Here is a 13875-nt window from a genome sequence, read left to right on the forward strand (position 1 = left end):
GGGATGCTGCCTCAGCATGGCTTGATGAGTGGTGCCATGTCCACGCCCAGGATTCGAACCAGCGAAACCCTGGGCCACTGAAGCAGAGCATGCGAACTTAACCACTTGGCCACGGGGCCGGCCCTTGATTTTTAAATCTTTTAATACATCTCCCAAGAAGAAGTTTGCTTTGGAAAAATCACCAAAAGAATTAGAAGGGAAAGAAGGAGAAAAACCCGAAAAACTAAAAGATGTTTTTTCTGGTTTTTAAATTAAAATCCAGTTAGCTTGCACAGTGAAGGTGAATAGTCCACAACCTTCACTAATACAACATCAGTTTCTCTCTACCTTCTCCCCTAAAAGGAGAATTTCAAAGCGGGGGAGGGATGGAAAAGGGCTTTTCAGCTCAGGATGGGTGGGCAGGCCATACCAAAGCCCCATGTCAGGGGACCTTTGGGGACTTCTGATTTCCCATCAGTCTCAAGGAAGGAGAGTTGACCCTGCTTGACCTAAATGGCCTCCTCAACCCTTCTCCGTGTCTCCTCCGGGTTCTGCTCTCCCAGATGGCTGCCCCAGGCCTGTCGGGGTGACTGGGTGGGCTCAGGGCTCCCGGGGAGGGGTGGGTTTCCAGAGGCCTCAGAGCGTTCACCGATATCCCCTCGAAGGCCTTGCCCTGCACAGAGGGATTCGTCTTAGGGATGTGACAGGGCCAGAGGGCTGTGGCAAACGAAAGGGCCAGGGCGGAGGGGCAGGAACACCTCGGGAGGAAGGCAGGCCTTAGCCCAGGGCCACCACGGGCTGTCCTGCCCTCAGGTCCCCTAGGCAGCTCTGCGTAGCCCCTTTCTCTGCCACCTTTCACCCGTCTTCCTCCCTCCCCTCCGGCACAGCCGGTCCCCGAGAGGGACCAGTTCGTGGGCCCGGGAGGAGGCCAGACCAGCGCTGACGGGGTCTCCGGAGCACAGCCGGCCTCGAGGCCAGGCGCAAGGGCCGCGGGCGCGGAGCTGTCCAGCAGCCGAGGCGGGGCGCGCGCCCCCGGCCGGCCCCCGCCGCCTCCGCCCGCCCTGCCAGCGCCACTGCGGCTCGGCGGGTGCGTCACGTGGCTGGCGCGACGCGGCCTCCAGGCTCCGGGCGGGCGGACCCACAGACCCGCGGACGCACCACCGGCGGCACCCGGCCCGGCGGGCTGGGCGCGGCGCGGGTGGCCTGGGGCGCCGGGGCCGGGCGGGCTGCGCGGCGCGGGACATGGGCGCGCCGGGGGCCCCCGCGCACAGGCCGGCGGCGCGGCGCCCGGGGCGCGGGGGCAGCGGCGGGCGGGGGTCCTCCCTGGCGGCCGCCGCGGAGCCCCCGCGGGGCCCGTGACGCCGCGGCCGATGTGGCCCCGCGCGCGCTGCCCGCCTGCACCGCCGCCTCGCACAGACGCCGCCGGAGCCGCCGCCCGCATCCGGCCCGCAGCCGCCGCGGGAGCCCGCGCCCGCGCCCGCGCCCGAGCCCGAGCCGGGGGGCGGGAGGCGGCGCCCGCGGGGCCCCGGCATGGAGAAGCGGGCGGCCGCGGGGCCGGAGGGGGCGCCGGGCGCCCGGGCGCAGCTCGCCGTCGTCTGCCTGGGTGAGTGGCCGCGCAGCCCGGCGGGCTCTGGGTCCCGCTCGCAGCTCCGCGCCGCGCCCTCCCGGACCCCCGCGCGCCGCGCTCCTCCTCCGCGGCCCGGCTTCCAGGGGCGGGCGCTGCGAGAGGGCTGCCCGGTCCCCGGCCTGCTGGGCTCGCGGGCCTGGGAGGCTGCTCGGCAGCGGAGCCCGGCTCCCAGCGGCTCGGGATGGCGGCTGGAGCCCGGGCGAGCCGTGCGCGGGGGCCCGCTCGGGCGGGCGGCGGGGCTGGCGGGCAGCGGCTTTCCGGCGGCGCTCGGGCCTCCGGAGCTGCGCACAAAGCCACGGCCGGCTGCCCCTGAACAGGGAGGAACTGTTTCCTGCCCCGAGTCGGGGTGGGGGCGGGCGCCTGCCGGGGCGAGCGGCACGCAGGATGCCGCGCCGGAGGCGGCTGCGAGGAGAAGGACTCGTGTCTTCCCTTTGTGTCTCCCCAGGCCCGGAGGGGCAGGCCTCTTCAGCCCAGGGCGCTGTGTCTGGGGAGGCCCGGGGACCTGGCCAGGCCCCGCACCTGGGCAGCAGGGACTCCTGCCCCACCCAGGAGTTTTCGTCCATCTTTCCAGGGCCCTGTGTCAGGGAGAGGGGAAGGAAGGAGTTAAGTCGTCAACTCACATGGCTCCTTTATTTACCATAATAAAGGAGGGAGGCCATTATCTGAGCCGGGGGTCATTAGGGGACACCCTATGGTGTCACCAGTGAAGGCTCTGTAACCCCGAGGTCCTCCCTGCCCAGATGTGGCATGGGCTATGCCTAGTAGAGCCTGGGTGTCCTGAGAGAGCGCAGCTGCCCCTGCTTCCTCCCCAGGTCCGGGCTGACCCTTCAGAGATGCTCTCTGCCTCCCTTGGCCTCCTGATATTGGAGGAAGGGGGGCCCCTGCACTCTGGGCAGTTGGGTTCGCCCATACCCGCCTCCTGGTCCCATAACCCCTGTAGGAAAGCAGTAGGGGAAGCCAAAGGACAGACCCTGTAGCCATAGGGACTTGAGGGGGTGGGTGGCAGGTGAGTTCATTGCCTCCCTTCTCAAGGTCAGCATGGCTGGCGCAGTGAGGAGGAAGGACCCTGAACCCTGCTCACTGTGCATGCCTGTCACATGGGGTGATCAGAACGGCTTCCCTGCCTTCCTGGCTGCCGTGGACCAGGTGGCTGGCAAGCCCCCTGCGAGGAAGCCCTTTAAGGTGGTAGGAGCCCCCTTGACAGGCAGGGCCCCTACCTGGCTGACCCAGGGCCTCTCTCTGATGAGTGATCCAGGCCTGAGGTTCCCAAGCTTAACAGGAAACAGAACCCCCCCAAGTGAGTTAGGGTTCCCAGACCCCCCCCCCAAGTGAATTAGGGTTCTCAGGCCTGGGGAGCTGCAGGAGTGGTCTGCTGCGGACTTGCACCCTGTTCTCTTCGCCTGGGGGCAGGAAGCCTGAGGCCCGGGGTGGTCCTGCCTTCCGCCCCTCCCCGCAGGACTGGGGTGGCAGTGAGGTCTCTGAGGCAGTGCTCCCGACCTCGCCTGTGAGATGAGGAGACCCGGCCTGCCGTTTGGGCTGTGTCGTCCTGTGCCCCTGTGAGGGCTGCTGCCCCACTGAGCCCCTTTGTGTCTCCCACAGTGAACATCGTCCTCACGGGGCGGCTCAGCAGCGCGGTTCCTGCCTTAGGTGAGTGAGCTGCTTCTCTCCTTCCTCCCTGTCCCTCTGGCTCGGTGACCTCTGAACCACCTGAAGGCCTGTCCGCGCCTGATGTCACCTGGCCTGTTTCAATCTCAGTCCTTGTGCATCTTTTCTTCTTCACAAAGTTGCTGTTTGGCCACGGGCAAACTTCCACCCCCCGAGTCTCAGTTTCCTCTTCTGTAAAATGGGTGCAGTAACAGGAACCATCTCAAAGCCTGGGTATTAGGGTTGAATGGGCGAATGAGGCAAGGTCCTCAGTGCAGCGTTGGCACCTGTGGCTTAATACCTTGAGCAAGCTGTCAGAGGCCCAGTAGGATTAGCAGATTGTGCTTCCAGTAGGCTGTGGGGTCCCCGAGGGCCGTGAGGAGCCACAGGATGCCTGCCTGTTTTAAAATGACACCAGGGATTTAATTTCTAAAGGTGTGACTGAGTGGCGACATTGAGAGGCCGCTGCCATTGACGGAAGAATTCGTTCCTCGTGTGTCTTCAGAGGAGACATGCCACCGCACAGGGGGCCACAGGGGGACTGCAGGTTTGGTCAGGCAGACGCAGGCACGAGGGGGGGCCTAGGCAGAGCCTGTATTGGGGTTTCTGCGGGAAAGGCAAGGCAGGACGGGGGAGCAGCTCTGGCTTGGCTCGTGTGAATGATTTCGGCGGGCTGTGGGCTTCAGGGGTGGTCTCTGGTTGCCTGGGGCCTGGCCTGGGATGACCCAGGGCAGGGGCAATGCTGGCTTGTGTGTGACTTAGGTAAGAAGGCGGTGGGGGCTCAGGCGGGCTGCCCGGGAAAGAGCAGTTGAAGGCAAGCGGGTGTGCCAGAGAGAGATCAACAAGTGGCTGAGAGTTTCGCCCTGTGATTAGTGGATGCCAAGCAGACGCACAGAATCTAAGACACAGTGGGAACTCCACCCCTGCCTCCTGCCTGTCCGAGTGGGTCCGTCCATCCTCTGCCCATCTTTGTGCTCAGGCCCAGTGCCGAGCACAGCAAAGACTGTCAGGGGCAGCTAGGGCACCGGAGGCCGTCAGACTGCTCTTTGCTCAGGGGGCTGCCAGGGGTTGGCGAATCCATAAGCTTGGGGCCCCGTGGCTATTGGTGCCACCAGGAGACATCTGAGAGGGGTGTCAGGGAGCTGGGGAGGAGGTGCGGTCCCTAGTCTGGGGGGCTTTGACGTGTTTGCTGTCTGCAGTGCTGCATGGAGGGGCAGGAGGGACTGGGGTATCTAGTGCTGTTCAGGGTCTGGCTTACGGCGGAAACCCACTGCAGCTGCCTCTGGGAGAGGGACCTCTGTTGGCTGCGGTCCAGGATGGGGAGGCCCCTGGTCCACAGAAGCTGCTTTCTCGGGCCGGTCTTGCAGACGTGGCCTCAGTCTCCCTCCCGATTCTCCCTGTGCACCAGCTCCTGCTCCCCGCAGCCTGGCCTCCTCTGCTGACTCGGCTGGCCCAGGGCCCTGCCTTGCTCGGCACTGAGCCACCCCAGCCCTGCCTGGAGTCCTGGCCCCCGCAGCTAACTACCCAGTCTTCACATCCCAACTTCCAGCGGAAGACTGACTGGCCCCGCCTGGGTCAGGTGGCCGTGGCTGTGGTGGAGAGTGGTGGGGGGACGGCACGGGGGTGTCACATTTTATAAATGTGAGTTTCTGGGTTTCTGCTGGTGTGGTGGGTGGGCATGTTACCCCAAACGTGTCTGCCACATGCATGTGTCCCAGGTTTAGAGAAATGATGCTCCAGGGACAAGGGCCACTTATAGAGCCAGGGAGAGAACGACAGCCATGTAGGTCCACATGTGTGGTTTTCTTAGTTCTCACCTCAGGCCTCAGTGGGGTCCATGTTGCCCAAATCAGGGAGCCTCCGATCACATCAAGGTGGCTGTGTGTGGTGCCCCCAGTGTCCTGAGCTGCATGCTCAGCCCGTGTGGCCACAGGTGGTGGTCTGGGGCCCTAGCTCTCTTGGAGTCTAGCTCTGATCCCTGTCGCATTGCTAAGAGAAGTGGAGACCAGCTTCTAGCTCCCTGGGGTGCCCCCCACCCCGCCCCCAAGACTCCATGACTCTGCATTTTCAGAGTTTTCCTGGCAATGCCTACTGTGAGGAGCCTGGATCATAGCTGTCCCTGCTGCCCCTCTCCCAGCCCTCACTGGGCTCAGACACTCCTGGGCGCTCAGCCGGGCTGCCCAGGGACCCCACAGGTCTTGTCTCTCAGCCCCTGTCCTGCCCCAGGTTGTCAGGCACTGACTGGGTCAGATGCCCCACCTCTCGCATCCCAGACTCTTGGCTCCGGCCCCGCCACGGAGCTGCTGTAACCTGGGGGTGCGCCCGGACAGGGTCTTCAGGCTGCTCTCCACTCACCTGGCAGCTTCCCCCCAGTGGGGTTCCTGGCTCCATTGGCCGGTTACACCAGGCAGGTTGTCCGGAGTATTGATCGCCTCTGGAAACCGGATCTGCAAATTGTGCTTCATCAGGCATGCTCGGGCCCTCTCAGGAGTCTCTGACGACTCTTTGGACCAGGAAAAAAGGACGCTGGTCTAAAAGTGCTCAGTCATCCCTTGCCCACGTGAGCGGGGCGCCGTGGCCCGGGGGCCGAGGGAGTCTTCAGGTTTTCCCCAGTTAAAGTTCAGGTGGTGCTCTCTGCCTGCTCGCAAACACCCCCCAAACCCCCGCTCCTGCGTCAGTATCCCGCAAACACACAATCCTCCCAGCTCCCCTCACTGGCCACCTGTCGGCCCCCCTCCCCCTGGCCCCGCACATGACCCCCATCTTCCCCAGGGCATGACCCCATCCCCATCCCATGATGTCTGCTAGAGACTGCTGCTGTCCACAGAGTTCCCAGCCACCCTCCGAGACAGGCGGCACCCAGTGACTTCGTTTTACTGAGGGACAAGCTGAGGCCTAGGGTGGAACCGTGTGTCTGGCTGTGTGAGCCCCCAGGTGGGATTCACGAGGCCTTTTCCCCGGCCTGAGCCTGGGCCGGGTGGTGCTGGGGTGGGCCAAGGTCTGCTGTCACAGAGAGCTGGCTGGTCGTCTGAGCTGGTGGCGCCCTCCAGGCCCACGGCCAAGCCGTACCAGTCAAGAGGCCCCACCCGGGGCTCCAGGCTCCTGGCGTGGACCCCTGCCTCCCTCCTGCTCCGTGCTCACTGCATGGGCCAGGCTGATGGCTGCAGAACCCACAGTCTCAGCAGCCCCCCCCCCCCCCCAGAGAGGAGCGAACAGTAACTGAGTGACACTGCTGCTCCCAATGTGGGGCTTTCTGGGGCAGCCGTGGGGATGCTCAGGGGTGAGGCTGTTTGGGGGGACGTGTTGCCAGGGGCTTTGTTGAGAGGCAGAGCTGGGCTGGCAGCTGTCCAGTCATCTGCTCCTGACTTGGCTGGTGGTCTGGAGAGACAGGCCTGTGGATCCCGGAAAGAAGGCCAGACCGAGGTCCCTGTGGCCTGGCTTCCCACAGCCTGGCTTCCTGTGGCTGGCGTAGGTGAGAAGCCTGGCCTCTGAGAGCTCCGTCCCCTAGGGAAGGCCTCTGGTATTGCGCTGCCCCAGGCCTGGTCCTGCGGGCTGAGGGTCCCAGGGAACAGGGGTGGGTCCCACCCTGACTGACGCAGCCTCCTGACCCCGACTGTAACATGTGCCTTAGACTCGACGTGGGGGTCCGATGTGCTCCGGCCATGCCGGGCCTTCCCCACCTGTGAGCCTCCCACCCAGCACCCGCCGGGAGCTGAAGCCTCTTCTGGGTTTCGTAACCCCACACCTCCCCAGACACCCCCAGGTCAGCGCCCAGGGCCCCTGTGAGGTCCACAAAGCCCGGGGGCCTCACCCGCCAGGGGGAACGTGCTGCTCAGCACATCACTATGCACGGGCAATGCGAGGCTCCGCGAGGCCGGCCTCCAGGCCGCGTGTGTGCTGAGTGGAGAGACCGGCCTGGTACCTCGACGACCTCGTGACTGTTGGGGCCCTGGTGGCAACCTGAGGGTGGCCGCCTTGCTTCAGGGTAGAGGGTGGGTGCTGTAGTCCTCTGACACTCCTGTGAGCTGCCGCTGGGGGTTACTGACTCCCTGTTAGTCACACTGTTGGGTTACCTGGACCTCCTCGGGCATGAGGGTTCTGCTCTCCTTTCTGCAGCTGTGCCATGTGGGGTCCTGGAGAGTCTTGTTGAGAGTGAGCAGAGAGAACCCTGCTTCTGGGGCAACAGTGGAAGGTGCCAGGCAGTGGGAGAGTGAGGAGGCAGTGTCACTGGGCTTGGAAAAAGAGCCATCATTTCTTTCCCTGAGTCTCAGTTTCTCCATCTGTGTAATGGGCCCTGCCTGCACCACGGGCTCTTGTGAAGATCAGAGGAAGCAGTGGGGTGAGGGTTTGAGGGAGTGGGAGGGGTGGGCACAGCCAGTGCAGGGGCCCTGCCTGGTCCTGAGAAGGCCAGAGCCCACTGGGGCAGCCTCAGAACCCTCGGGCTGGGTGGATCAGCTGGGAAGCACAGGCACATATAACAAAGAGGCTGTGGGACCGGGTCTAGTGGCACTCCTCACTCATGCTGGCTGGCGTGGTGCTCTGCACTTGACCTTGACACAACACACAGCTGACACTTCGTAAATGCAGTGGCTCAGGGCCCACAGTGAGAGTCTGAGCCCTCCAGAGGACCAGGGTGGATCCTCACTCTGCCGCTTACTGGCTGTGTGGCCGTGGGCGGGTCACTTATCCTCTCTGAGCCTCAGTTCCTCATTTGGTTGCGACATCTACCTCCAGTGGCTTCCCACTTATGTTCCGGATAAAACCCAAATTCCGCAGTGTGATCAGACCCAGCCTGCGTTTCCAGCTGGTCTGACCTCGGCCCTCCCGTCAGGCCTGTTTTACAATCTCCTCTCCACCCAGGGGATCAGCATTGTCTGTCTGCTCCCCCTGCAGCCTGTAGGGTCCATAGAGCAGGCCTTTTGCCTGTCTTAGTCGGTGTGCCTAGCACTTGCATTGGCACGTAGTAGGTCCTCAATAAATATGTGCTGGGTGGGCAAAGCCCCTCCCCTGCTGGGGCTGAGGTCTATATTTGGCAAGTCCTAGGGAGGGCAGGCAGGGAACCACAGTGGGATTGCCTGTGAGGGCCGGCGGGCCCAGGACTATGGAATTCTCCACTGAGCTGAGACCCGGAGGGGCTGCATCTTGGAGGTGCCAAGGGGAGTTGTTGGTGGGCTCGCTGCCAGCCCTGCAGGGATAGGGGATAGGACCCAGGCTCTGGTGCACAGGGTGGGCTGCCCCAAGGCCCTGTGTGTTCTCCTTGGCCCCCCCATGCATGCCACCTCTAAGAAGTCTCGAGTGAGGCCTTGCCCTTGGCTGTGGCCACCCTCGGCTGGTCTTGACCCCACCCTTGGGAAGGCACGTGCTCAAGCCGTGGGAGGCTCAAATGCCCCCTCCCTCACGCCACTTCCCACCCAAAGGTGAGGCCAGCACTTCTCAGCTTTGTCTCCCGACAGCTGCCTGCAGTGGGAAACTGGAGCAGCACACTGAGCGGCGTGGCGTCATCTACAGCCCCGCCTGGCCCCTCAACTACCCGCCTGGCACGAACTGCAGCTGGTACATCCAGGGCGACCGTGGGGACATGATCACCATCAGGTACGGGGCCCCGTGGGTGGCAGATGGAATCTAGTTGGATCTACATGTGCTGAGTGTGTGTGTGTGTGTGTGTGAGATGGTGCATGTGCAGGAGCACCTGTGTGAACACCTGTGGCAAGCACACACATGAAAGATGTGTGTGCACACATGTGTGCTTGTGTATGTGCATGGGGCCACATCTGAGCAGGTATAAAGGACATGTGCAAGTGTATGTATGTGTGAGCACAGGTCTGAGTAGGTGTGGAGGGCACATTTGTCCGCAGATGTGTATGTGAGTGCAAGTACATGTGTGGAGCATGTGTGTGAGTCTACATGTGAACATATATGATTTGTAAGCATGTGAATGCGTGTGAGCCTGAGTATGCCCAGCTCCTGAGTCTCTGTGACTGGCTGTCCGGAGCTGGGCCTCGTCTTGCCCTGATCCTCTCTCACAGGCCATGGGGGCTGCTGGGGAGGGGGACCCTGGTGACTGGCAGGCATGGTCCAGCTGTCTCTGAGGTGCCAGAGGTGTCCTGTCTGTCCTGCAGGGGTGGCTTGAGGCCAGGCTAGCACTGAGCCCAGAGCAGGGGTTTCCCCTGGGCCCTCAGGGCAGTCTCGGCAGGTGAGAACTAGCAGGAGCCCAGGTGCTCAAGCTCTGGGGATGGGCAGAGGGCAGTGGGGTGAGGTGACTAGATGGTGGAACTGAGGCTGGCCCCCTGGTCAGAGGTGGCCATGGGGAGATTTGGCTGGGAGTCACTCTCCTAAATGCCAAAGCCCAGAAGGCCTGTAGCCCCTCGGTAGCTCCAAAGCCCAGGATGTGACGGGCACTGTCAGGGTCCGTCCTGGTGTCTGTGTTTCCTCGTGGCCACAGGGCCATAGCCCTCAGGCACTCTCTCTTCAAAGATTCCATCCTCCCTGGTGGCTTCTAGAGTACTCCATGGCTCTGTGGGCTGCTCATCTGACAGCCTGGGCCTGGGGGTCCAGGGTCAGTGTTTCTCACCGGGTGTCAAATTGTCACCCCGTCCCAGACCAGGCCAGCCCCATGGGCAGGGCCCCCCTTAGTGCACAGGCCTGTGAGTTTGTGCCGGGTCTGTCCCAGCAGACCCAGTGTGGGAGGGACCTGGACCCTTCAGCCCCGCTCCTTCAGGGAAGAGTGTCAGGGGAGGGAATTGCCCACGATGGGGCTCCTGACTCCCCTCCACTTGGCTTTGGGGTGGAGGTGCTGTGTGTGCTGATGGAGTGTGGAAAGGGGCAGGATGAGGCCTTCACAGACCTACAACGGGGCTGCCCTGGGTGGCAGCAGGGGTCCCACTGAATGGCTGGAGTGGAGGCGTCGGGAAGTTTTGAAGACAAGGGCTGGGTGGCGCTGGCAGGCGTTGCCATGAGCTCAGGGCTGACCCTTCCCTGCTGGTCCTCGGCCACGTGGGCGCTGCCTGCCCACCCACGCCTGCAGTCCTCTTGGCCCTGCAGCTTCCGCAACTTTGACGTGGAGGAGTCTCACCAGTGCTCCCTGGACTGGCTCATGCTGGGCCCAGCGGCCCCGCCCCGCCAGGAGGCCTTCCGGCTCTGCGGCTCCGCCATCCCTCCCGCCTTCATCTCTGCCCGGGACCACGTCTGGATCTTCTTCCACTCTGACGCGTCCAGCTCCGGCCAGGCCCAGGGCTTCCGTCTCTCATACATCCGAGGTGACCCGGCAGCAGGGCGGGGTGGGCCACCACGGAGCACTCAGTGCTTGCGCGTGGCTCCCAGGCTGGGGCAGCACCTCCGCTGGCAGCTCCCTGTAGGCTCTCCCTCGGCAGCCCCGTCAGTGGGAGCATAGTGATGGCACTGGGACTGGTCCTGTTGCTGCCCCAGAGGCCCTTGAGGGCACTGACCCCACTTTGCAGACTTGGCTAGAGTGGAGGGGTTGTCCCTTGCCTCGGCTCAGGTCAGGGACAGAGCCCACCCTGGCATTTGAGGGGACTCTGCCCTCAGGTGGCTGTGGAGAGACCAGGGGCCGTTCTAGGGTCCTGCCCCTTCCCAGGCCCTGCAGGGGCCCTGCTGGGATGGAGGAACCACCTGCCCTCTCCTGGTCCCAGGCCCTGAGCTGGAGGGACGCTCTGCCCTCCCCTGACCGTCTCCCGTGCCCTTCACCCACAGGGAAGCTGGGCCAGGCATCGTGTCAGGCAGACGAGTTCCGCTGTGACAACGGCAAGTGCCTGCCGGGCCCGTGGCAGTGCAACACCGTGGATGAGTGTGGCGACGGCTCGGACGAGGGCAACTGCTCTGCGCCAGCCTCGGAGCCGCCGGGCAGCCTGTGCCCCGGGGGCACCTTCCCCTGCAGCGGGCTGCGCTCCACGCGCTGCCTGCCCGCAGAGCGGCGCTGCGACGGCACCCAGGACTGCGGCGACGGCTCCGATGAGGCCGGCTGCCCCGACCTGGCATGCGGCCGGAGGCTCGGCAGCTTCTATGGCTCCTTCGCCTCCCCCGACCTGTTCGGGGCGGCCCGTGGGCCCTCGGACCTTCACTGCACGTGGCTGGTGGACACGCAGGACCCGCGGCGCGTGCTGCTGCAGCTGGAGCTGCGGCTGGGGTACGACGACTACGTGCAGGTGTACGAGGGCCTGGGCGAGCGCGGGGACCGCCTGCTGCAGACGCTGTCCTACCGCAGCAACCACCGGCCCGTGAGCCTCGAGGCCGCCCAGGGCCGCCTCACTGTGGCCTACCACGCGCGCGCCCGCAGCGCCGGCCACGGCTTCAATGCCACCTACCAGGTGAAGGGCTACTGCCTCCCGTGGGAGCAGCCGTGCGGGAGCAGCGGCGACGGCGACGCGGGCGACCCCGGCGAGCAGGGCTGCTTCTCGGAGCCCCAGCGCTGTGACGGCTGGTGGCACTGTGCCAGCGGCCGCGACGAGCAGGGCTGCCCCGCCTGCCCGCCTGACCAGTACCCCTGTGAGGGCGGCAGCGGCCTGTGCTACGCGCCTGCCGACCGCTGCAACAACCAGAAGAGCTGCCCGGACGGCGCCGACGAAAAGAACTGCTTCTCCTGCCAGCCCGGCACCTTCCACTGTGGCACCAACCTGTGCATCTTCGAGACGTGGCGCTGCGACGGCCAGGAGGACTGCCAGGACGGCAGCGACGAGCACGGCTGCCTGGCGGCCGTGCCCCGCAAGGTCATCACGGCCGCGCTCATCGGCAGCCTCGTCTGCGGCCTGCTGCTCGTCATCGCCCTGGGCTGCGCCTTCAAGCTCTACTCCTTGCGCACGCAGGAGTACAGGTGGGCTGCGGCCGCACTGCCCCCCAGCCGTGGGTTCTGCGTTTCCCGGGAGAGAGGCCCTGGGCTCGCTGTTCCCACGGCTGTGGGTTTATATACTGGGACTCGGCCACCCACAAGCAGACTTCTCTTGCGCGCAGCAGGGGCCTGGCATCTCGGGATGTCCGATGGAGGGGCGGGGCCACGTTCTGCTGCCAGCTGAGCCCCTGCGGAGGGCCCCTGAGGGGCGGGAGGTGTGGGTGCCGGCGGGCTCCGCCATGCTGCCCTTCTGCCCATTGCTTCCAGGGCCTTCGAGACGCAGATGACACGCCTAGAGGCCGAGTTTGTGCGGCGGGAGGCGCCCCCGTCCTACGGGCAGCTCATCGCGCAGGGCCTCATCCCGCCCGTGGAGGACTTCCCGGTCTACAGCGCTTCCCAGGTGAGCACCAGAGGGCGGGACCTCAGAGGACTCCCCAGACAGGGAGGCCACGCCCGGGGCGGACAGCCTGCGGCCAAGCTGGGCCAGGGGTCGAGGGAGGCGGGAGGTGAGGTCTGGGCAGGGTGACACGAGTGACACGGCAAGGTGGGGGGACGAGTTGGTCTCGGAGTCTCGGGTCCCTTGGGGGTCGTGCTGACCTCTGCCCCCTCAGCTGCCGCCCCGCCCTCCAGGCCTCGGTGCTACAGAACCTTCGCACGGCCATGCGGCGGCAGATGCGCCGGCACGCCTCCCGCCGCGGGCCGTCCCGCCGCCGCCTGGGCCGCCTGTGGAACCGGCTCTTCCACCGGCCGCGGGCGCCGCGCGGACAGATCCCGCTGCTGACCGCCGCGCGCACCTCCCAGACGGTGCTGGGTGACGGGCTCCTCCAGCCGGCACCGGGAGCCGCCCCGGACCCACCGGCACCCCGGACGGACACAGGCAGCCCCGGAGCAGCTGGGGACGGGCTCCCCAGTGCCCACTGCCACGCTCCAGAGGTGGGACCTTCTGTGCCGGCCCCCTTGGGCCTGCGGGAGCCCGAGTGCGGGCCAGTGGACAAGGACAGAAAGGCCTGCAGGGACCCTCTGGTGGACAGCCCGGCTCCTATGGACACGCCTCGGGAGCTCTGCTTGGCCCAGGACCCTCAGCCCCCAGCCCCCACTGCCAGCAGCACCCTAGGCCCCCACCCACCAGAGCCACTGGGTGTCTGCAGGAGCCCCCCGCCACCCTGCTCCCCAGCATTGGAGGCCAGTGACGACGAGGCCCTGTTGGTCTGCTGACTTGGCGCACACGCTGGTGACCGCCACAGCCCCGCTTTGTAACCAGGGAATACACAGTCGTTTCTACCCCGCCTCCGCGTCCTTCTTTCTCACTGAGGCTGCCCAGAGCCTGGCCAGCTTGCTGCGTCAGCACCCCCTCTCCCCCGGTGGGCATGGCTGGCAGGGTCTGTGGGGGCTTGAAGTGGGGAGGGGGGCCTGGCTCCAGCGCCTTTATGGGGTCCCAGTTCTATATCCTCCCACTCCATTCTGGGAATCCATTTCCAGAGAGGCGGCAGGCCGGGGCAGGGCTCCCTGCAGTGTGTTCTGTGGCTTGTCGCTTCATCATCAGGTGGGACCCCAGGGCCGTGTCCGGACTGAGCAGGGCCATGGGCATGTGGACCTGGTCCAGCAGGCCCCTGAGGAGCTGCGCCAGGAGGCTCTGGCCCCATCCTCGTGCCTGCAGTATCAGCATGGACGTGGCCAGGCTGATGCCCTTTGCCCCTTGCCTTTTCGCTGAGAGGCCCATCTCCTGGGCACAAGGGCAGGCCTGGGAATGTGGGCATGGGGTAGAGAAGGCCCATGGGTCTCT

General features: G+C 65.1%; 1 protein-coding gene across 2 annotated transcripts; it reads left to right on the forward strand.

Annotated features, from left to right (window-relative positions):
* The first annotated feature begins 1364 nt into the window (after nt 1-1364).
* On the forward strand, nt 1365-13373 carry LRP3 (LDL receptor related protein 3). Of its 2 annotated transcripts, none has more exons than XM_070632529.1 (7): nt 1365-1582; nt 3206-3253; nt 8704-8842; nt 10292-10506; nt 10961-12077; nt 12360-12492; nt 12723-13373. In XM_070632529.1, exons 1-7 carry the CDS (start codon nt 1510-1512, stop codon nt 13305-13307), a joined length of 2310 nt encoding a protein of 769 aa, XP_070488630.1. In that variant the 5' UTR covers nt 1365-1509; the 3' UTR covers nt 13308-13373. The 2 variants fall into 2 exon arrangements, with proteins under 2 accessions (XP_070488630.1, XP_070488629.1); XM_070632528.1 differs by having other exon boundaries at nt 1378-1582; nt 12704-13373.
* The last annotated feature ends 502 nt before the right edge of the window (nt 13374-13875 follow it).

This window comes from Equus przewalskii, chromosome 9 (genome assembly GCF_037783145.1).
Source record: "Equus przewalskii isolate Varuska chromosome 9, EquPr2, whole genome shotgun sequence".
Classification (NCBI taxonomy): Eukaryota; Metazoa; Chordata; class Mammalia; order Perissodactyla; family Equidae; genus Equus; species Equus przewalskii.